Raw genomic sequence first — 23,055 nt, forward strand, 5'->3', positions numbered from 1 at the left:
CAAATATTACTGTAGTTAATTAGTACGATTCGATCGTACGCTTTATAGTAGCCTTGGCGAATTGGCGGATTTACAATTAATCAGGTGGAGCCTCCCCTGAGGTCTGACACCAAGCAATGCAGAGCGATTACACACTTGTAGAACACTCCGGTATCTGTTCCACAAGATGGAAACACTACTAGTTGGAGTATCGGTTTGCTTAGGGGGGAATAGATAACAATAATACACAATATACTGTCTCGTTTGGACAAACTGCGCCCTGGCGTATATATACTGGGTGCTGGGGGAGGGGAGCAGGCCCTATTTTAGTAGTAAGCCCAGCCAGTATAGCTACCGTGGAAAGTATGTAAAAGTATATGACGGGAGGGTAGAGTAGCTCGAGAAGCTTTGAATATTGCCTACACTATAGCTAGCTGGACAACCCCCAAAACCAAAAGCCCCATTGCCTAATTTAAAAAGTTTAATGGATGTTTCTTTTATATTTCACACATCAAACTCAATTCTTGGGCAAAAATTGCGTTGCGGTGGGTAATAATTTAATGAAAAAAAGGGGCACACCCTAAAAAAATAGATGCTTCATTTAGAAATTGGCATTGGAATTAAGTCATTTGTTTTGTCTACTCCATGGGCTTTGGTAATCCACCGCAGCGTGTGGTATAGGCATTGCAGCTGAAGCACATAGCCCACATGGCTCTACGCCGACCTTATTCACCCTTCGGGGCATGTCTCTAAGCCGACCCTGTACTCACCCTACGGGGCACACTCGGTGGTGATATACTCCGGCCATCCTGGGCCAATTGTCTGTACATTGATCTCCTCTTACCCCCGGTAGCCCGGATCTACCTGATTACAGTACAAGACCTGGACCCCTGGTGCACACTACCTTCCGCTTTTGCACGAGAATGTACATGCACTCCAACCCATGGGGACAGCTCCAAAATGTAGACTGGATGCAATTTGCCTCGCATCGTGCCATAATCTCGGCCTTTGATCACCCGTCACGTGAGGCGCCCATTTTTTTTGAAACCGGTTCAACGGGCGTACATGGGTGACGCCGGACGGCTGGAGATCCGTCTCCTCACGTATAGATATGAGATGCGGTGCAGTACAATAATACCGCTCGGGTGCTGCACTCGGGTGTGCTGTGCATGTAATGCTCGGCAAAAAAAAACCAACCACTAACCAGCCATCTCCAAAAGGCTGGATGTAAATCGAGAAAAATGAAGGCCCCGAGTCGCGTAGCAGTGATTGCTGGCCTCTTGGTGGCCCTGGTATTCACCCTGTACTCCCTGAGAGAACACCGGACCCGCCCTAAAGAAGTGGCCCCACTAGGCTTCCCTAAGGAGGACATAAGTCAACGGGTAGCTACGAAAAGTAGTCAAAAGGTAGCTACCACCAGTAATACAGTAGTAGCTACCGATAATGACAGTAGTACAGTAGTGGCTACCGATAATGACAATAAAACAGTAGTTGCTACCGATAATGAGAAGATATTTCTCATGATCAAAACGGGCGCTACGGAGATGTTCCGCAAAGTGCCAATGCATCTAATGACCACGGCCAAAATGTTCCCGCAGTTTGCCATATACTCTGACGCCGCAGCATCAGTAGGCGGACACGCCGTCATCGACGCTCTCGCGAACCTCACACTGTACAGCGATTCCGAGCAATACGGTGAGGAGGAACCGTTCAACACTTACCAAACCCTACGCAGATGGCGCAGTGAGACCCTTTCGACCGTTGACTTTGCAGCCAGCAACGTCTCGGCTAAACTCAGCTGGCAGCTCGACCGGTTCAAAAACCTTCCAATGCTCTACCACGCCTACCACGAGGCGGCCCCACAAACAGTAGACTGGTTTCTGTTCATAGATGCAGACACATACGTGTCTCGCCCTTCCCTGGACAGCTTTATCCAACGGTTCGATAATCCCAGAACCACCCCGCATTACGTTGGCAACCCTTATCCTGCCTACCCTCTGCATTTCGCCCACGGCGGATCGGGCGTGCTGATATCGCGCAACGCGCTGGACATTACTTTTGGCCGCCACGGAAACCTGCTTCAGGAGCTCGAGCAGTCGACAGTAGGCTGCTGCTGCGGCGATATCATGGTCGGATTCATGCTGCGCCAGTACGCTAACTTGACCGTGGCCTCAGGGTACTACTTGGACAATGCTACCCAAGCCGACGAGGCGGCAAATGCCAAAGGCCGCCGAATCGCTCCATTCCAGGGCAATTCGTTCTGGAACGTTGAGGTGACCGCCGAAAACATGTGTGTGCCAGTGGTCTCCTTCCATCATGTCTCTCCGAGTGACATTGAGGTACTCTGGCAGTATGAGCGGTCTCGCGATGGCTCCGTCATACTGCATCGTGATATTTACGTCGATTTTTACCGCGACAACTTGCCCGAGTCAAGGTCTTCCTGGGATAATTCGGCCTCTGACCTTGAGTTTGAAGACTGGACCGGTACCAGCAGTGATTGCGCTACAAGATGCATATCCGACGACAAGTGCCTCACTTGGAGATATAAGCCCGGCTACTGTGCCCTTGGTTATAGCGTTCGCTTGGGCCGATACGACCCAGGGTTTGAGTCAGGCAACATGCGTCATCGAATTGCCAAGCTCGACTCAATCTCTTGCTAGCCATAGGCCTCGATTTGATAGGCTTCGACTGGCTAACCATAGACCTCGACTGTACCGTCCAGTGCTAGGACAAGCCTCCCGTCTGCAGTAAATACGAGACTATGGACATGGCCACGTACTGGAATGCTCCTCACCAACTGGCCCGTCCAAATATGCCACATCCTAACATGGTTGTCATCGCACGCAACAGCTACGAAATCGTCAAAGCAATCTATCCCATGCTCGATTTTTGACTCGTTGCAGTAGCTCTTGTATTTAATCAGCCGCTCAAAGTTGCCATCGTATAGAGCCAGGTTGTCTCTTAACCCGGAAATCATGTAGAATCGACCATACTTGATAATACGAGTTATTGTTGATCCGTGCGAAAACTTCGATCCGCCGCGTCTTTTGACATAGGAACGCTGCTCTGCTGACCACAGTCTCCCGTTTCGCAGCCCTAGGACACCATCGCTGCTTATCGATATTACGTCGCTACCAAGACCACCGCGCTTCAGCACTTTATACGCCCGATCTGATCCATTATATACCAGATCTGACACAGTCAATGCAATGCAATCTTCATAAACAATCACTAGCCGCCCTTTTCCAATATACTGGGCAGTAAGGACACTCGCTTCGCCTGGTTCTTCCCTTCGCTCGCCAATCGCACCAATGAGCCCAATTACACCATGTCTCGTCACATATCCAATTAGAGTGCCTTCAGCAATAAATACCGATACAATTGGACCCAGTCGCGCTCTATCTTCCGAGATAATAGCTCCAGTAGCAAGATCCACTGTCAGAACCTCGCTTCCTCTTGATGCAACAGCCTTTGATCCGCCAACGCGAGTCAGGCCGATTAGTGAACCGATTAGCAAGCCACGAAGTGTACGCCTCTGCCTTATTCTTTTTATAAACCAGCCATATAGAGATGAGTGTGTATTGCCCAAGCGATTGCGTACTAGCAACTCCGCGAGACCGATTTGGCTCTTTGGTGCTTCTTTTTTGTCATTATGCAGTTTCCTCCTCTTCTGAGTCCGGATACTCCCAGAAGTGTACTGTAACTGGGATGATGTGCCTCCAGACTGCCCAGGCTTGGTAATCTTGAAGTATCGCCGCTTTTCAGGATCATAGTAGAACCCCGGAATCTCCTTCATTGATAAGTTTTTGTCCAACTACCCAACGCCTTATCACGAACATCACACTCGGGTCAGCAATACCCTGCCTCCAATGTAACACACTCTTACCTGGCAATACCTACAAAGACAATTGGAAATAAATATTAATCGTGTATTATTAAATTCGAATTTTTATAAACAACGGGTATCGATAATAAAACAAAACAAATGAAAACAAAAAAAGAGATATCACAGTCCCATTGTTTGATAGTGTTGCGCAAGTGATGCAAATTGTCTAATTGCTCTTCTCGTGCTGAGTGGAGACTCGCTGCATGGCAACAATAAAGTCCTCAAGGGATCGCTGCTTTGGCTTCTCCTTGGGACTCTGGCCATGCATCAGTCGGTCGAACGAGCTAGAGTCCTGCATGAGGTAGTAGAGACCGCCGCACACACAGAAGACACCAAACGAAAAGATCCACACACGCACAACAGTGACAATAGACGTCTGACCACCAATAAACCAACCCCAAATACAGAAGCAAGTTGCAATGATATCGACACACAAAACTGCACCAGACAACTCCCAAGATGGAATCGAGGACCAGAATGGGCCATTGGCTCGGGTAACAAAAATGAGCCAGTTCTCAGTAAGCGAAATTTGCAAAAACAAAATCGAGTCAATGTGACCAAAGTTCTGAATGATACCGCCTCCGTGAGTAAACATGGTCGTCAACGTGATCCAGGTACCAATGGCAAGGAAGATACCAAGGATAATAGACATGCCCCAGAGTTTTGGCAGGTTCCACTTGACTGGTCGTGACGAGTATGGCGCATTGTCGTAGGCGATGGCAAGGGTTGCAACGTCTGCGAAAATAGCAATGAAGACGACGAGCTCAATATTGAGCGAGTTGTCGAGAATGGCAATCCACAGACCCAGGAAAAGCTCCAAATGCAGAGATAAGGCAATACGGTACACAACATAGGCGTACATTCGGTGGAAAATCTGTCGCGAAGTCTTGAGCGCATCAATAATGGCAGATAGACCCGGAGCAAGGAAGACAATATCGGCGGCAGATCGCGCAGCATCAGAAGCGCCCTCGACAGCAATACCAGTATCGGCTTTCTTGAGCGATGGTGCGTCATTGACACCATCACCAGTCATGGCAACCAGGTAGCCTCGTTGCTGCAAAATCTCAACGACATTGTACTTGTGCTGTGGGAACACCTCAGCGAAACCATCGGCAGCCTCAACAAAGTCGTACACCTCAGAACCGCTCATTTCACCGCCGCCACCAAGACCAAGCTTCTCGGCGTTGTAAATGTTCGTGCCGAGGCCAAGTTGCCGAGAAGTCTCTCGAGCAATACCAACGGCATCTCCAGTCAACATCTTAATGGAGAGACCGAGGTTCTTGGCCTCGTTAACGGTTCGCGCCGTGTCGTGTCGTGGGGGATCAGAGCATGGCATGATACCGAGGATCTCCCAGTGGCCCTCGCCTCGCTTTCGAGCGACACCAAGGGATCGGAAGCCTCGAGACGCAAATTCAGCAACCTTGTTCTTATAAGCGTTGATCACGTCCTCGGGGATGGGGTGGTCCTCCTCGACAGTCTTGAGCACAAACAGCGGCGCTCCCTTGACGCAGACAATTCGCTCGCCCTGTGGCGACTCGACCACGGCTACAACCTTCTTCGAGACCGGGTCAAATGGATGGAACTCTAGAACCTTGTACTTGGTCAGAGTGTTCTTGGCCCGTGGATAGAGCGGCAGGGACTTGAGGAAGGCCTTGTCAATGGCATCAAGACCCTTCTTCTTTCGCGAGGCGGCGAGACAGGCAGTGAGCATAAGGTCGTCTGGCTCGACGCCCTCAACGGTGTAAGGCTCAGCGAGAGAGAGCTTGTTCTTGGTCAAGGTACCAGTCTTGTCAGAACAGAGAATCTCGACACCGGCCAGCGACTCAATGGCGGACAACTTCTGGACAATCGCCTTCTTCTTGGCCAAGTAGGCGGCGCCAACGGCCATAGTCGTGGTAACAACGGCTGGAAGACCGACTGGCACACCCACAATGGTAATGGCCAGGGTGAATCGCAAAATCTTGACAATTGGGTTGGATCTGTAGAAACATGAGATCCAGACCAGGAGCAGAGTGACAATGACGAGCACGAGCAAAATGGTTCCGATACCATTGAGCACCTCAGTAAAGTGACCAGTGCCAGAAGAGGCCTTGTTGACAAGAGCAGCGGCACGACCAACAAACGTGTTGTCACCAGTAGCAACAACAATCATAAAGGCCTCGCCTCGCTTGACCGTCGAAGAGGCATAAGTGTTGTCACCATTGTGCTTATCGACCGCGAGCGACTCACCGGTAATGGCAGACTGGTCAACCTGGAGGAAGCAATCATGGGTAACGAGTCGTCCGTCGGCGGGGATAATGGTACCTTCCTCGACCTGCAAAATGTCACCGGGCACGATTTCAGACGCGTCCACCTCTTGGATTCGACCGTCTCGCAAGACAACGGCCTGCAGGGCAAGCGTCTTCTTCAACTCCTCGACAATGGAACCGGCCTGGAACTCCTGGATGAACCCGACACAAGCGTTAAGCAAGAGCAAGGCACAGATGACGCCAAAATCGACCCAGTCTTCGAGACCAGCGGCGAGCACAGCAGCAGCCTCCATGACAAACTGAATGGGGCCGACAAAGAACATGAGGAACTTCAGGAGCAAGTTCTCCTTCTCCTCCGACATCTTGTTGAGACCAAACTTCCTTCGTCGCTGGACAACCTCCTCAGAGGTCAGACCCGCGTTGATGTCCGTCTGAAGGAGCGTCTCTGGCACTGGCCGGGCAGAGGTACCCGACTTGGCCTCCTCGTCAAAGAAGTCGTCATCCCCGCCATCCTCAGACTGCAATTCTTCAATAAAGGCGTCAATGTCGTCCTCATCAGACTCGTCACCGTCTGGTATGCCATGTGCGCCCTTCTTTTCGTAATCCTGCGAGTTGGACGAATTGGAGTTCTGGCCGTGTTCAGGGGGGTCACCCGCGGGAAGCTTAGTCCCGGGTGCATTCCCTGGATTGTTGGGGTCCAACGATGGAGGTTGGTCAGACATGTTGAAATCCAATTGCACAAAAAAAGAGAAGAAAGCGAGTTCTCTAAACCTGGTCAACTGGTTAGTAAATATTCAATGGCGCCAATGGCTTTCAAAAAATTCCTGATGGAGATAACCAAAAAAAAAAGAAGAGAAAGATAGAGAGGGAGATTGGGCGAGAGTCAACGTCAAACTTTTCCAGATCCTTGTTTGCAATTCCTTGTGTTCAGTTGGGTAACAATAACGCGTGGGTGAGGCTCATGTGGTAGTGGTGCCAGTGAGGCGGGGCTGGAGAATGAGAGCGATGTATACGATGCAGGCCATGCTGCAGGGAACTGATGGTTAACCTGCGTAATCGAACACACACGCACATCCACCGCATATGACTGGTGGTGGTCTTACTTCTGAACAAACAACAACCCCAAAATGAAGAGCAAACCAGCCAATGACAATGGCGTAACCCGCCAGAGAGAGAGAGCTGGGTGGGGCTAGGCTTTAGAGGGGAGAGTGTGTGGGCTTTGTTTAGGGGGGTGTCGGATTGTTTGCAATTCTTTCAAGACAAGTCATCTGGCGTTACTGCGGCATTTCCATAGTGCGCGCGCAAGCCGTGCACAACGCTGTTTACTTTTCAGGGCAAAATATTTTTTCACCCGCGCGCAACCCACCCCGGCGGTGGTCCCAGATTGGGATGGACAAACGCCGACATCTTGCACATCATCAAAAAATGATGTAAAGCAAAAACAACCCTGCCCCAGCCACAACTTTATGTGGAGAAAGTGTGTGATAGACTCTGGCAAATTGCGAACTCAATCTGAACCAGGAGATTGCTAACGAGAGAGATGGAAAATAGGGCAACCTGGTGGATAATCTGTAGGAGAGAAGAAATTGGTAGCACTTGGAGGGGGGGGGGAAGTATCCATTCTAACCTCGCAGGTGTAGTAATCTGAGATGATCGTTACCAGCAATTAGGGTACAGATAAAAAACCCGCTCCATGGATGCCAGCCATATAGGAATCTCCGAAAGTCATAGTAATAGAGAAACAATGTAGTACTTACCCAGTCTATAATGTGTGTCGAATGTTTAGTGGTTGGTTCGTTCTAACTGTCGCACTTTTCCGTAAACCCGGGGAGGAAAAGATTGAATTGGAGGTGAAAGAAGATAAGAAAAATAAGAGGATGGAGGGAATTGAACTAATAACAGTTAGGAATAGACCGAATGAAGGCGAATGTTGAGCACTAAGAGGGAAACAAAAAAAGAGAAAGGGAAAAGAACAAGAGCAGCTGGGGGGTATCCAGGGCTATTTATCATAGGAGCAAAAATAGCCCGGCCAAGGCAAAAAAGGCAAAAAGAAGCATATATTCCATTCTTTCCATGAATAGCCATAAACTGACAAGAAAGCAATGAAAAAATAAATTACCAATAGATGCATAAGGTACAATCAACAACCATACGCGCAACTACGTACGTATGAGAAAACTCATTTGCCCTGCTAGACTACGTACCGACACTTCGTAACTATAGCTAGCCACCTGTTATTGTACGTGGAGAATCCTTGCCTAATGCATTCAGGCCATAACCTAGCAATCTATTACTATCCGTTGCTATCTCGTATACTACGGTATTGATGTATTGATACTTTAAGAATCGATTCAATGTAGAGCTGATTGCTGTGGGAACTGTAACCCTCGTCCATTTCGAACTCCGATTGTTGTGTTTCATCGATTACAATTGCCAAATGATGGCACCCTTTTGAGATCAGCCAATAAACCGAACGTTCTGGCCCTTACAGAGTCGATTAATATTTGACGACACCTGTAATATTCGGTACATTCCATTCGAGGTCAGTTCTATAGCGGCATGTCTTATTCCATTCCGCCCAGCCCGTCGGTACTATTGTAACACAAAACACAACACGTTGCCAAGGGCGGTAAATGACCTTCTGAGGACGTCGGGTCCTCGTCGTGTAACGCTCTCTCTCGATTCAAATTGAAGCCGCTGTCTCGCATAGCTTCGTCTTCTTCGTTTTCTCGGCATCGCCAAGGCAAACACATCAGCCGAGAGGCTGATACGCTGACCATGCCTACTGTTGACATCATTACGCACCGGTTGTGTTGGACGCTGCATGCACCAGGGTCTCCCCATTCCACATGCGGCTATACGCCTGCACCGAATCGATCTTTTGGCGCGTACTGGCTGTAAGCGGTAAGACCACATCCAATATCTAAGGCGTACTTGCTGTTAGCGATAAGGCTACTCCAAATGTGCGACGTAAAGCACATCTCTGGGAAGGTTTATTCAAGAGCTGAGGGGAGGTTTATCCAAGAGTTGGGGGAGATTTGGAGGGGAGAAACGTTGAATCGCCAAGCACAGTCTGGGCGTGTTTCAAGGGCGTAATTCATTTCATTAATTCATCATATCGTTACATACATCTTTTTTTTTCCCGTTTTTTCTCTACAACACTTGGCGGTAGCGCCTGCACCGCGTGCACCAAACCTCAGCCATAGCGTCCTGGGGGTGGAGGTTTGGGATATCTGCGTCGCCATGGGTGCGCATACACCACCGCAGGCACCCCTCGTGGTAGCCATGCCCACATCCAAGGCGGATTAACTGGTGCTCTTGGCCAGCCTGCGGAGACTCCTCCTCGTCCAGGCTATGTACGCAAAGCTGCATTGGGATCATTGCGCACTGGAGGTCTTGACGGCTCAACTCGCCACGGCTGAACCGTGACGTGATGTTGTCACTGGACGAGTTCGTACTAGCGTAAGGGTGGTGTCTCGCGTCGCGGTTATTTCTGGCTCTCGACCGGTCTGCTGTAGCAGCAGTAGTACTAGCATTAGTAGTGAAAGACCCGCTTCCACTAGTCTCCTGTAACGGCGCTTCCTGGTCGGTTCTATTGATACCATCGGCTTGGGGCCCAGTAGTATTGTTGGTAGTGTTACCTTCGGTTGTTGGAGTAGTGTCTGATTGGTCTCGGAATATCGTCGCAAACCGCTCAAACGTAATCCGCACTGCGCTATTCTCGTCGCCGAGAAATGGCGCAATAAATGTACGTAGGCTTTCGTCCAATGGGAGGTGGAATACACGGTACTGTACATTGGGTGCTGGTGTATCCCCGCGGCTTGGCTCTGGAGGTCGAGTGCCGGTCTCGTCCTCGATAACGCTCTCTGGAGGGTCTTCATCGAGTGGGGCTGCGCTGGCAGCACCGTCATCGTGCCCAGAAGTACCAGTTTGGTTAGTGTCATCATGCCCAGACGTACCAGTTTGGTTAGCGTTAGCATGCCAAGAAGTACTAGTCTGGTTAGTGTCGTCATCATTAGTCGTCTCGTTAGTAGAATGCATGTTCCGCTCTCTCCTCACGCGGTCTATCTCTCGCGTCACGGCTTCGTTGGTCATCTCGTTCAACCTTGACATAGTCCTGCTCATAAACTGGCTCATGAATGTTACTAAAGGATGCTCTTCCTGAGGCTGGCCTGTAGCCCGGAGGAACTCCGACTGGCTCTCAATCGTCGTGCGACACATCGGACAAGTGTTGGACTCCTTGAGCCATGATTTGAGGCAGCTGAGCCCAAACTGGTGCCCGCACGGCATCTGCACAGGCACGTGTGTGTCCTCACCGTTCTCTCCTTCATCGTCCTCCTCGTTTGGCGCACTTTCAGACGGATCCTCCTCGCTAACTGGTATGCTTTCCGGTGGATCCTCTACGCATGCTTCGTTTCCCGGTACGCTCTCAGGCGGATCATCTTCGATGTCCATGGCCTCAGGCACGCTCTCGGGCGGATCTTCACTGTCGCTTTCTGGCTGTTCGCCTCGCATTTTTTCTGGGTTCTCGAACTCTTCAAAGCAGATGGAGCACATCTTGTCCGAGAGTTGCTCCTCATTCATGATCCGCTTGAGTCGTCGGATGGCCCGCTTCGACGCCCGGTGCTTGGTCTCGCCACTGCCGCCGCCGTCCACAGTCCTCAGAAAGATGGCATGCGGCATCTGGAACCAATTCGGTGCGCCTGGTGGAGGGCCATTTTCGTTTCCACCGCCCGTCCAGAGGCCATCCGGCCCAAGCGCGATGTTGGTAATCGTAATACGGCTGAAGTTGTTATTCCCCTGCCGGTTGCTGTCATTTTCGTCTCTCTCGTTCATCTCCAATCTTCCATGCAGTTTGTCAGAATGACAATATTATAAAATATATTATCACCCCAGATATAACGGCTTTTATATACCCGAACTCGTCGCTTGCCGTCACCCGAGATGTGGTGTGTAAGTGTGTCTTCTATGCCCTTCCGTGGCCGACCATTCCTCATATATGGGGGCTGGGGTAGTGTCTCGATTACGTCATGTGACACATTTAACTTTACTAAGTTGTCTGCGGCTTGTGCGGCTTACTCTCGCTAATTAATTACCAGTGCCTCGACCTCAAGCTCTCTAAAAAATAAATACACATGGCTCGGTTACAGCTTGCATAATGGGGTTTAGGATAGCGCTTCCTAGTAACAGGCTATTCGCACGAGACTTCTTTCAATTGATGATATTGTATCTCTAATACCAACAGCTGCAAAGAGGAAATATTCATATTTCGTAGTGATAATTGAAAATATAGCTGGATTCCCCCAACGGCGTATTTCAATGGTCGAGTAGCTCTTTACCATGGTGGTTTCTCATCAGCTATTCAACTTTTTAAAAGGTATACTAAAGCTAAGCACTGTAAGCCTAGTAATAAAAATACAATGTTAATACACACATTCCTAAACACTTTATACACCAATATCTTCGTTCCACTCCTGCGGTTTCTAAACCCGGTTAGTCAGATCAAATATCAACATGATAATACTCACCTCCTTGATGAAATCCTGCATCAATTGATAGCACTCCTCGTTGTCCAGATTAACAACTTCAACACCCCGCTGCCGCAGGTAGTTCTCACCACCGATAAACGTCTTGTTCTCGCCCATGACAACTCGAGAAATACCGTACATGAGGCAAGCACCAGTGCACATATCGCATGGACTCAGAGTGGTGTACATAGTAGCACCCTTGTAGGCGGACCCTGGCAGCCGGCCAGCATTTTCGAGAGCATCCATCTCACCGTGCAGAGTAGCAGACTTCTTCTGCATTCGCTGGTTATGGCCCGCACCAAGGACCTTACCGTCCTTGTCGACAAGAACGGCTCCGATTGGAACACCACCCTCGGATGCGCCTTTAAAAAAGTTCAATTAGTCTAGCCCATTCATAAAAAGTGTTGCAAACCTACTCTTCTTGGCCTGGTCAATAGCAAGTTGGAGATACTCGGCGTCAGTCTTCATTGTCTACGGTTTGTTCAGTTCAAAATTTTTGTGTGGAGATCGGCTTTAAATATACCCCGACATCCCACGGGATCTGCACTCATCCAACGGCTCCTCTGCAGGTCCCGTACTCGAACCCGAGCTACACCTCACAATGCCAACCCGAGAAGAACTCGACGAGTATTGGCCGGCTGAACAACCTCGACTGTCCGGAATCGGCCGCATTCAGAAAAATGCAATGTGGAGCCATAACAGAGCTATAATGATAGATAGAATTGAAATATAGATAGTTATAATATGGCTAAACGTCTAGCTCTAGTCGGTAGGTTGCGATTTCAAACTGTCGCAACTCAATAAGGGCCTCGTTACCGTTTGCAGGGATCTCCTCAATATCATCCTCCAAAATATTGACCTTGAAAGCCTTCTTAATTGGCTTCGAAGTGCAAAGCCTGCCTCGGGCTCGGCCTCCCAGCGAATCATAGACTCGCACAATGACGTTAGTGCCCTTTTGCCGCACTGGTAGAATGCCCCGAGACACCTCCTTGTCGTCCTCGTGTCGCTTGATAGTGCTCATAATGAGAGACGGCGTGCCCTTGAGCTGGACAAGGTTAAGATCCCTGTTCTCAAGGCCTGGATCCTTATGGAACCGCGAAATGGTGTGGTTGAAGTTGAATGCTTCAATGACGACCTCCGAGCTTACCGGTCCACTGTGAGGGAACAGAGCGTACCGGAAGGCATGCTTGCCCATGTCGGCATGCGCATCCGGCGACTTGGGCGATCGCAACAGCGACAGGCGCATGAGATTGCCGTGGATCGAATAGCCGTACTTGCAGTCGTTGATGAGCGCCACTCCGTAGGTATGGTCGCTGAGATCGGCCCACTTGTGGCCACACACCTCGAATTTGGCAGTCTCCCACGAGGTGTTGAAGTGCGTTGGTCGCTTCTGCGCACCATACGAGGTCTCGTAGGTAGCAGTGTCATTGATAACATCAACAGGGAACTCCACCTTGAGGAACTTGTACTTCTCGTGCCAGTCTACGTGGGTCTCAAACTCAATGAGTCGCGACCCCAAGTTCATGGTCAGCGTAGTGACAAGACTGCTCTTGTCGCTGATCTTCTGGGTCATCTTTGCAACAGCCTGAATAGGGCCCTTCTCAATGAGTCGAGCATGGCCTCCCGTCAGCTCCCGTCGAGTACCAAGCGAGTACTGGTCGGTGTCCCATGCTGGGAATGAGAGCGGCTGGTCGTCAAATATGACATACTGGTTACCCTTGCCCCGGGAGGTGTCAAGAACCTCTCGGTCATCAATCTGGTCATAGATAGAGTCAATAGTACCTTCCTCGTTGATAATGACAGTGAAGAAGCCGTTGTCCAGTCGGATCTTACCAGTAGCCAGCTCCTCACCAACGGCTCGTTGGCCATGGGCAAGTAGTTTCCTGGCCTTGGTGTCTATACGCAGGTCGCTACCGTAAGAGACCCGAGCCGTGATGGCCTTGCTCAGCTCGCTGATACCACTAGAAACCCGAGCCAAAGTGATCTTCTTACCTTCGCTAGTGGTCTGCATGGAGTCCTTGGGATCCTGGACTTCAATGACAACGTCTCGGCTCCAGGGCAGAGTATTGAGCAAAACTGGCACAGTGCCCTCCTGGGCATCCGGATGGATACCCAGAGCATCCAAAGCTCCCTGGATGAGCGCCTTGCCCCGGCTGAAGACACTATCGTAAATTGCGCGAGCATCCTCATAAATCATTTCAATACCAGAGCCGGGAAGCACGTCGTGGAACTGGTTGAGGCAAATGTCCTGCCAGCACTCGTCGATCTCCCGGGTAGGATAGTCATAGTCTTTGCCGTAGATAGACGCAATGGTCGCCAGATACTCAACATCGTGCATGAGCACCTCCGAGAACCGGTTGCCCCGCTTAATGGCCGCCTGAGTCGTGTAGGTGCCGCGGTGGTACTCGAGGTACAGCTCGCCAACCCAGCTGACTAGATCCTGTCCATTGTTCGTCTCCTTGAGGATGATGTCGTAAAACTCGTCCACGGTGATACCAGACTTGATTCTGGGGAGCAGACCCGACGTGTCGCTGATACCGCGGCACCGTCGCAGCTTCTCAATCATCTCTGCAGTGGGGCCGCCGCCACCGTCACCGTGGCCGTACAACAACATCCCTGTCTGAGAGAGATCAAGGTTCTTGTGCTGCTCGAGCGACCGCCTGACGTCTCCGAAATGCGCCGAGGCCGTGTACGTGTTGTTTGGTGGCATGTGGCACACCACCTGGGACCCGTCCAGGGCAACCCAGTTGAAACTGCTGTTGGGGAAGTTGTTGACGCTATTCCACGACAGCTTCTGGGTCAGGAAGCGGTCAATGCCCACGAGCCGGCAGAACTGCGGGATTTGCGGGGCGTATCCAAACGTGTCCGGCAGCCAGAACGTCTTGGTGCGGGAACCAAAGTTGGCCTCAAAGAAGCGCTGGCCCAGCAGGAACTGTCGAGACAGGGATTCGCCCGACGGCATGTTGCTGTCGCACTCGACCCAGGAGCCGCCAATTGGAATGAACCGCCCGTCCTTGACAGCCTTCTGGACTCGTTTGAACAACTCGGGGTGGTCCTCCTTGAGCCAGTAGAACTGCTGAATCTGCGACGCTACGAATACGTACTCCGGGTACCGCTCTATAAGGTCGAGCTGGGAGGCCCACGATCGCGCAACTTTACGGTGCGTCTCTGCAAACGGCCACAGCCATGCCGTGTCAATGTGGCAATTTCCAATGGCATAGACATGGTTTTCGTTGTCGTTATCATACACCGAGGCAGAATTGACGTCCCCGAAGAACTCGGCGGCAATCTTTCGGCACTCTTTGATCGTCTCATCCGCGTTCTCCGGGTCAAAAGTGTCCATGATCCGATTGCCGAGCTCTCGCGCCTTGTGCTTCTGCCACGAGCTGCCCGGGAACTCACGTGCCGCATCTCCAAGCAGCCAAAAGTCAATGTACAGAGCCCGGGCCTCCAAATTGGGCCACACCAGGTCTGCCCGGTTGAGCCTAAAGTACTTGTTGGGGTCTGGCGGCGACCCGGCACCCGTCATCTGGTTGCATGAGGTCTCAATGTAGAACAGGTGCCATTTCCCGTCCATCTGCCAGTCGTGGGGCACAATCCACTCCTTGCGCTCCTGGCCGCTCAGGCCGACAACTGCATGACCCTCCTCGGTGAAGATGAACCCTTCGTCCCCGGAGTCCCAGTTGAAAATGACCTGGTCCGCTCGGCGCCAGTCCCACGGCACTCGGATGTGGATTCGGAACCAGTGCGTAGACCAGGTCGGGCCGAAGCTCTGACCCTTGCGGGCGTCCTTCCACTTGGCCTTCTCCATTACCTCTTTAAACTTGGGCCTTGCGAGCCCGGGTACTGAGTATACTTCGAGCTTGACATTGTCCTTATTATCGGTCCGGTCGTAGTCGTAGAAGTGCGGGAGGTTCAGGTCTCCATACTGGCCACCGCTGCCGATGAATTGGCGCAGCCGGTTCTCATAAATGGGCTGCGTCTTCTTGGGCACCGGGTCCTTGTTCAATACTGGGTACTCTTTGCCCATTTCGATTAGCTTTCCAGAATTTAATAGAGAATGAAATGGCTGTCCAGAGTTTTAATTGAGAATTAAATGGCTGGCTATATATATAATGGCTTGTCTTGAATGTGGGGCGATGCGAGACCCTTTATTTGCGAGCCTCGCCAATACTGCGGGTGGGAGACCACGAATTTATGGGCCGTTCTCAAAACAGAAAAAGATCAACAATGAGCCGCTGGTTGTATCCTGCCCGGCTATTGTTAAATATATACTACTGTATTGTAGAATTGAATACTCAGCGGTTTGAATTGCGGTTTTTTTTTTTTGGATTTGAAGACGAGGAGAAGAATTGGTACGGCACTGCATGGGCACGTGGATGTATATATGTAGGGGTTTATATATACCCGATAGGTATGCATATGAATTGAAGTCATATTACATATCAACATGGTATTATTTTGGCGAGTTACTACTGTACTCTATTACGTTGATCCGCCAGCATCATTATGGCTCTCGTTTGTATGCTGTTCTACACAACATGATACATAAGCCGACAGGCTGGTTATGGATTGCCACATTGTATGTGCACGATTGATATGTTAAATCTATTGCCTATAGTGAATAGCAAATTAAATTAGATTTGCAAATATCATGCGGCTACAGCATTGAATGTAATAATTAAAAAAGAAAAAAAACATGAAATTAAGGAGTCGTTGCGATAAATTGAGATGGTTGCACGGCTTATGGGATTGCTGATGCAAAATATACCACCATTGAGAATGATTTTTATAGCCCATGAGATCAATTGAGGATATCTAGAAGTATAGATATATTGGATTCCCTTTGATGTAAATTACAGCTATACTTCATATTCGAGGCCTATTCTTTACCACTATTTGGTACTAGTACCGTAGAAAGATCCTTAAACCAAGGCAATCGACTTGAATCAAGGAATATTTCGTGATGTTATGAAGAAGACTGAAGCTGATGAGAACGACCAGAAAATTTAATGGCTCAAACATGAGTGATAGGTATATTTTGCTAAATAAATAGTTAGTACATGTGTAATATTACACGACCACCCCTACGGTAGTCGCAGGAGCAGTGGTAGGACACGCCGCTGAAGCAGAATGCTGCTTCTGAATACGCTGGCGTAGCTTCTCCAAGTTAATCACGTAAGTGCAGTGCCGTGGGTCGAGCCGAATTGGAGAATGTGTATCATTGACATAGGTCACAGCCGGCGGAAGCTTTTCGAGCCAGGTGTTATCCGTAGCCTCCGGGTTGAATGGCGACACCAACGTGAGGTGCTCAACGTAAAGATGCGTTAATCGTGGGGCATGCTCCAGTAACAGCGCCATAAACTCCTCTGTTTTCTGACGGTTAACGCACATTGGAATGTTGACGAGCACGTACTGCAAGTTTGGCGCCGAGCCGCACGCCCTCGCCAGGGCACAGTAATCGGCAAACGCAGTAGCAGCAGAAAAAGTCGAAGATCCCGGCTGAATAATAAGGGACCGCAGGTTCTCATGGGGACAGGAGCGCAGAATTCGCGCTACCGACCTGACCTTAAGCATTCGGCACTTGAGCTGGGCCAGCTGCGGCGACTGGCTCAGGGTTTGCGACACGGCTGCGACCAATGGAACTTCGTTATCGACCGGACCATGAATAGCGAGTCGTTGGAGATTCGGGAGATAAAAGGACGTGAAAACATTACCGTGTGGCGAGTACACCTTGAACGCAGTCACATTATTGAGTCGAATGGGCACCGACTTGACATCATCAAGTGCCCTGATATGGTGGTACTGATAAACCTGGAGATGTGTCACTGTGTCGGGCACCCACTGGATACCGTCTGGGTTGGAAATGCGCCCCCACTTAATCGACAGCGACTGGAGGTTTTCGCACCGCGAAAACAAGCGGTGCAAGGTAGACGCCTCAATGACTGCGTTTGACGAGTTGTCGACGACCAGATCGAACCTCTCAATCGCCTTTGGAAGGCACGGCCCACACATGGTCTGCACGTCGTGAAGGTCCGCCGAAGACTTGGAATGCACCTTGAGGATCTTGATGCGGTCCAGTGTGCGACTAGGAAGAGCCGCCATCGGAACTGCATTCTTCGTCTTGGACGTGTCAACAAGCCCATTGGCGAACGAGATATGCGAGGTCACGTGTGGGAAATGCGACAGCAACGCCGGCACTATCGGGATACCAGGGCAGTCAGTAGGCGATGGCAGCGCTAGGATCTCTATGAGCGTAAGTGCAGTCATCTGCTTAGTGACAACGACCAGCAGGAACCACGCCATAAGCGTATCTGTGTCTACTGAGGTGACCCACGTCTCAACGTTGTTGAAGTCGGGTTGGATCGTTTGTGGGGACAGGGTGTACGGAACGGCCAGGGAGAACGTCTTGACGTACTTGAGCACCTCAACTGAATACTCGTTCTTGAGCAGACGCTTGCAGAACCGCTTGAAGTTGGCCCCGGTTGTTATTCTGATCCGAGGCCCGACGTCATTCTTTCTGCACCACACCTCTCCTTCCTGGCCCTGAGGCTTCTTCACCTCACTGGCCTGGCTCTGAGCATTTGTCATGGACACATCCAGGTGTTTCCAGACCTCAGAAACGAGTGTCTTCCTCAGGTGGGACCCGCTACACTGTAAATTAATGACATCCTTCACTGGGAGGAACGATGCGATCTCGTGGATAATCTCTGTAGGCAGAGTCTCGAGGGAATATATCTTCATTTTTTTTTTAAACTGAGCAGGATTCCCTGATGGGTATTTTAGATTCTCTCCGGAAAATTAAAAAAAAAGTGAAAAAATGAATAAATGCAGAAACACTGGATTTAAATACCGAGTCTCTCTCCACCTCACCGCCAAGAAGCAGATTTCTTTCTTAAATGTTTGGGGCAGCCAAAGAAAAAAATGTTTTGCATTGGCACTGGGCAATGCAACCCAGGCTGAAAAATCCGGGGTAAGGAGTGCCGTCTTCGCGCAGCTGCATGCATTACGCCATCACCACCCCCTCACTATGTAAAAATACGCGCCGTCATCCCTTACTGTGTTGTTAATTTCAATTGACCCTCTGGGGCCATTTGACTGCTCTCTCGAAATCTCATTCGCCGGCGGACTTAGCCTATCATCTTATCAGTTGTTCGGTTGATCAGTTATGCGGTTGCTCTTGAGTCATTGTTCACTGAGCTGCGGATCCTCTGTAGGCGGGGTGTGTCGGTTCGGGGCCGTGCCTTAGGTAGAGGGTCGGCTGGGCATACCTTGCCGCCAGCGCACGCTTGAGGAAACTTTTCCCGCGGTAGGCTGCGGCGCGCGCATAATTTTCCGTCACGTTGTTTTGCCGCACTTGGCGCGGCTCGCTATGCATTAACTGCGTACCCACAACCGCGTACCCTGTAGGCATGATCATCTCGCGACGACGTGCGAATGGGTTAGTGTACGCTGTAATGCGGGGAACTTTGTTTTTTTTTTTGCAGGATCTGCTGACTCGTGTATTTTGACAGTGATTGTCATTTGAAGGTGGGCCACTAAGGAAGTACGAGAGTACAGTAGTACTCAATTCAAATACGGACGATCTGTAGGGTGTGGGTTGCTACCGTATTTAGTCACGTCGTGCTAAATTGGAATACGGCAATACACGCTATATTGAACTACGCTCTATTAGGAAATTACCCCTGAATACATGAATCAAATATTTACGCTGTACTTATCTTGGTACAGTACAAGGTAGTACCCTGGTAGTACCGTGGTAGTGCCATAGAATATAATTCTGTGGTTCTTGGAAGTATGGTAACAGTACTGTTGAATGACTGTCTACAGAATGAAACTGTCGTATTATGGATATCTGACCTTGCTAGCTTCGTTATACTGCCACAGTAGTACTTTCTACGCAGACTTGGAGTTATCTATCGTCCATAGTAATGGACTTTCGTCGAACCTTTTGGTATGGTCTCCCTGATGTCCACCTCACTTCAGCCCGCATGCGCCGCACCGCCGGTTTACAAAATGTGTATCAGCTGAAGATAGAACAGTATCATGAATACATGTAGAAAGCAGGTAGCACAGTCTAAATATGTACGCTATGGCTTTATGTCTCTTGATAATTGACATCCTTGGTGCGAGACGGAAATGCCTATTTCGGCTATATATGATAGACTGGGGGTTCTGTATCTAAGAGTACCATGCACAGGTTCTAGTACTAACAATGTAGTAGATAGAGTATAAAGCAGTTATCTGACTATGACGTAGAAGATGAAATCGGATGTCTGTAAGATAGAAGATTCAGCTAATCTGGTCGAAGGACGAATACAATTTTTCTCGTTACTTCGCTGAACCGGCCGTCAATCAACCCATTGCAACTCGGATCCAAAAAGCATAGATACAGTTGCATTTCATAGCCAGTTTGGCTGTACTATCCGTATATTTTCCAACTGTATCAATGTTTGATTATGACAGGCGGCCAACTTGCAGGGTCTCGGTGTGTCATCTGCAGTCATATCTCATCAACACCCACCGAAGCGGCGGAAGTCGACTACACTTTCAAGCACCCTATCCGTTGTAAATATATAAACAGGGCAAATCGCTCTGGAAAAGCCTCCACCGATTACATCTAATATAGAGTTATCATGTCATCACTAGGGGCTCTGCCACAAACACTCAAGTCGATTACTGCTACGAAGGTCACCGAGCTTTCCAAACAGCGCGACCTGTTTAACAAGAAACGCGATGAAATCCTCCAAGCCGCAGAAGCGGCCTCAGACGCCCGCGAAAAGGCACAGGTACTCCTCGAAGGAGTTTCGCGGCTCAAGGGGTTCCCGTACGACGCGTTCGACGGAGATGACCTCGACGAAGACATCACCCAGTCGCAAACCGTGACTGGCATTTCCAATTGCACAGATCGCGCAATACATGCCAATATCCGGCGATTCCTTCTTCAGAGCAAGCACGACTCTTCGGTGTCCAGCACCGCCATTCAGGGTTACGTGGACGAACTGGAGACGGAGCTTCGGGGCCTAACTCTCAAGCATGAACAGGCCTCCTTTTTCAGCTCCCTGGTGAAAGAGTGGCTCAATCACTTGGAAGAAGATTCCACTGCCTCAAAGTCTGACTTCCAGAACGTAGGGCGCGCCGAGATGCACCGGCAGCGTCAGGAATGGGAAAGTCTCGTCTTTGCCGATTCTACTGTTGATGCCGAGGCTGTTAAGAACTACCTCGATGAACTCTTCCAGAAAGAGACCCCATCTCGACAGGCCCTTAAAAACCTTAGGGAGGAGCTCAAGCGATTCGCGACCGATCTCAGTGCTGAACGGGCTCCATTCACAGTTCACTCCATGAAATGGGTGTCCAATGCGCTTTTCAAGCAAGACCTCCTAAGTAAGGAAAAAAATGCCATTCTCAAAGAGTTCATGCGCAACAAGGACGTCATGCAGGAACTTGCTGACGTGCTTAACATGCGCATGACTGCGCTGGAGAGCTGGAACTGGGACCCCCAGGGCGTACCAATGGAAATGAGACGCCAATTGAATGGCAAGTACCGCGTCTTCATGGATGAGGACATTCTGGATGCACTCATGATCCAGTATGTGGGCACTCGATGGGGCGTTGCCCTGCGAAGTGCTTTTGCTACCTTTTCTAACAGTCAGGCCTGGAAGTGGCTGCGCGACAATATTCCACGACGAGAACGAGATCGCCGACGTTACTTTATTGGAGAAGACTCAGTTAGGGATGGCGGCGTACATGAAATGCGAAAAAAGACTTATAAAGAGGACTACTTCATGTCCATGCTGCCTCTGACACTAACTTCCGAGAGCTCGGGCAGCTACGGCGATGAGGAGAGCGACGATGAATACGAAAAGGCAAAGAATCCGCTCGAAACCAAGCATGCCCTACTACACCTTTTGATCGCAGAGTCTCTGATCCACAAAAAAGTACACGGCCAGTTCACAGCCATTCGATCCGACTTCAAGTGGTTCGGTCCGTCACTTTCCCACAACACTATTCTCACTGTCCTCACTTACTTCGGCATTCCAGATACTTGGATCAAGTTTTTCCAGACTTTCTTGGAAGCTCCTTTACGGTTTGTGGAAGACGGGTCTGGTGCGACCATTCACGTTCGAAAGAAGGGTGTCCCCATGAGCCATACGCTGAGCACTTGTTTCGGCGAGGCTGTGCTCTTCTGCATGGACTATGCTGTCAGCCGAAAGACCGAGGGAGCATATCTCTACCGTCTTCACGATGACTTCTGGTTCTGGGGCCGAGAGGACACTTGCATGAAGGCATGGGAGGCCATGGCTGAATTTGCTGACGTTATGGGATTGGAGTTCAATGAAGATAAGACCGGATCAGTGCAGATGGGGCCATCCGGCGATAGCAACGCGAATAGCGTACTTCCAAGGAACAAAATCACCTGGGGTTTCCTGTATCTTGATCCGGAAGAGGGCCGATTTGTCATCGACCAGAACCTGGTGGACAATCACATAGCTGAGCTGAAGCACCAGTTGAGCTCATGTAAAAGTGTCTTCTCGTGGATCACAGCATGGAACAGCTATTTCGCGCGATTCTTTAGCAATAACTTTGGCAGACCGGCAATGTGTTTCGGCCGCAAGCACATTGATATGGCTATCGAGACCCTTCACCGAATTGAGACCACTTTGTTCTCCGGCTCCGGACCGTCGTCTCTAGTTATCGAAGGCACCAAGTACTCTGGGGCAACAGACTATCTCCGATATGTCATACACGAGCGCTTCGATGCTAGCGACCTTCCTGAAGGCTTCTTTTATTTCCCTATTGAGCTTGGCGGCCTTGAACTTCGGAATCCTTATATTCCTTTGCTTGCGATGCGTGAGAGCATAAAGCAGAGCCCAGAAAAGTGCCTTGAGAAAGCTTTCATCAATGACGAAATGAACTACTACACTTATAAAGAGACCTTCGAAAAGCATGGCCCGAACAAGCGACATGAGTATGCCAATCTGCGCGCTGAGAATGAGGATATAAGTACATTCATGTCCCTGGATGAGTTTTCAAAATACCCAGAGACGCGTAGCGTCTCAGTTCGCAACGCGTACAAAGCATTGATCGAGATTCCAAGTGAAACCAGCCTCAACCAGACGGCTGAGTTGCAGCGTCACCTCAACAGTCTGGCTGAATCGAATGAGCAGTCCAAGATTACGCCGACTTGGCACTCGATGACGCCTTATTGGCGATGGATTGCAGAGCTCTATCATGCGGATATGGTGAAGAAGTATGGCGGCCTAGCGGCACTTGATCGCCAGTCCATGCCGATAGGAGTTGTTAAGACTTTGAAGGAAGGCAAGTTTAGGTGGCAGAGCTAGACGCAAATAATATCTGTAGTACCACGCACGTATTGTATCACAGTAAAGAAATGGCATTAAAGATGAAGACT

At 49.9% G+C, this 23,055-nt stretch overlaps 8 protein-coding genes across 8 annotated transcripts; 2 read left to right on the forward strand and 6 right to left on the reverse strand.

The window, feature by feature from the left end:
* Positions 1-1,220: 1,220 nt before the first annotated feature.
* On the forward strand, positions 1,221-2,639 carry TRVA0_017S00430 (uncharacterized protein; the record flags this gene model as incomplete). The annotated part of the gene is made up of 1 exon (XM_076684584.1): positions 1,221-2,639. One exon carries the CDS (start codon positions 1,221-1,223, stop codon positions 2,637-2,639), a length of 1,419 nt encoding a protein of 472 aa, XP_076541094.1.
* Positions 2,640-2,671: 32 nt separating this feature from the next.
* Positions 2,672-3,775, reverse strand: TRVA0_017S00452 (uncharacterized protein; the record flags this gene model as incomplete). The annotated part of the gene is made up of 1 exon (XM_076684585.1): positions 2,672-3,775. The coding sequence occupies one exon, from the start codon at positions 3,773-3,775 to the stop codon at positions 2,672-2,674; it is 1,104 nt and encodes a 367-aa protein (XP_076541095.1).
* Positions 3,776-4,031: 256 nt separating this feature from the next.
* On the reverse strand, positions 4,032-8,048 carry PMA1 (plasma-membrane proton-efflux P-type ATPase; the record flags this gene model as incomplete). The annotated part of the gene is made up of 2 exons (XM_076684586.1): positions 7,872-8,048; positions 4,032-6,885 (listed from the first exon to the last, which is right to left on the reverse strand). Exon 2 carries the CDS (start codon positions 6,834-6,836, stop codon positions 4,032-4,034), a length of 2,805 nt encoding a protein of 934 aa, XP_076541096.1. The 5' UTR covers positions 6,837-6,885; positions 7,872-8,048.
* Positions 8,049-9,267: 1,219 nt separating this feature from the next.
* SAN1 (ubiquitin-protein ligase SAN1) lies at positions 9,268-10,950 on the reverse strand (the record flags this gene model as incomplete). Its single annotated transcript, XM_076684587.1, has 1 exon — positions 9,268-10,950. The coding sequence occupies one exon, from the start codon at positions 10,948-10,950 to the stop codon at positions 9,268-9,270; it is 1,683 nt and encodes a 560-aa protein (XP_076541097.1).
* A 611-nt stretch (positions 10,951-11,561) lies between these two features.
* On the reverse strand, positions 11,562-12,110 carry FCY1 (cytosine deaminase; the record flags this gene model as incomplete). The annotated part of the gene is made up of 3 exons (XM_076684588.1): positions 11,562-11,597; positions 11,643-12,004; positions 12,059-12,110. 3 exons carry the CDS (start codon positions 12,108-12,110, stop codon positions 11,562-11,564), a joined length of 450 nt encoding a protein of 149 aa, XP_076541098.1.
* Positions 12,111-12,390: 280 nt separating this feature from the next.
* AMS1 (alpha-mannosidase) lies at positions 12,391-15,672 on the reverse strand (the record flags this gene model as incomplete). Its single annotated transcript, XM_076684589.1, has 1 exon — positions 12,391-15,672. One exon carries the CDS (start codon positions 15,670-15,672, stop codon positions 12,391-12,393), a length of 3,282 nt encoding a protein of 1,093 aa, XP_076541099.1.
* A 1,043-nt stretch (positions 15,673-16,715) lies between these two features.
* TRVA0_017S00562 (uncharacterized protein) lies at positions 16,716-18,233 on the reverse strand (the record flags this gene model as incomplete). The annotated part of the gene is made up of 1 exon (XM_076684590.1): positions 16,716-18,233. The coding sequence occupies one exon, from the start codon at positions 18,231-18,233 to the stop codon at positions 16,716-16,718; it is 1,518 nt and encodes a 505-aa protein (XP_076541100.1).
* Positions 18,234-20,278: 2,045 nt separating this feature from the next.
* TRVA0_017S00584 (uncharacterized protein) lies at positions 20,279-22,984 on the forward strand (the record flags this gene model as incomplete). The annotated part of the gene is made up of 1 exon (XM_076684591.1): positions 20,279-22,984. One exon carries the CDS (start codon positions 20,279-20,281, stop codon positions 22,982-22,984), a length of 2,706 nt encoding a protein of 901 aa, XP_076541101.1.
* Positions 22,985-23,055: the final 71 nt, after the last annotated feature.

This window comes from Trichomonascus vanleenenianus (assembly GCF_965637985.1).
Source record: "Trichomonascus vanleenenianus strain CLIB 3782 genome assembly, contig: TRVA0_017S, whole genome shotgun sequence".
NCBI lineage: Eukaryota > Fungi > Ascomycota > Dipodascomycetes > Dipodascales > Trichomonascaceae > Blastobotrys > Blastobotrys vanleenenianus.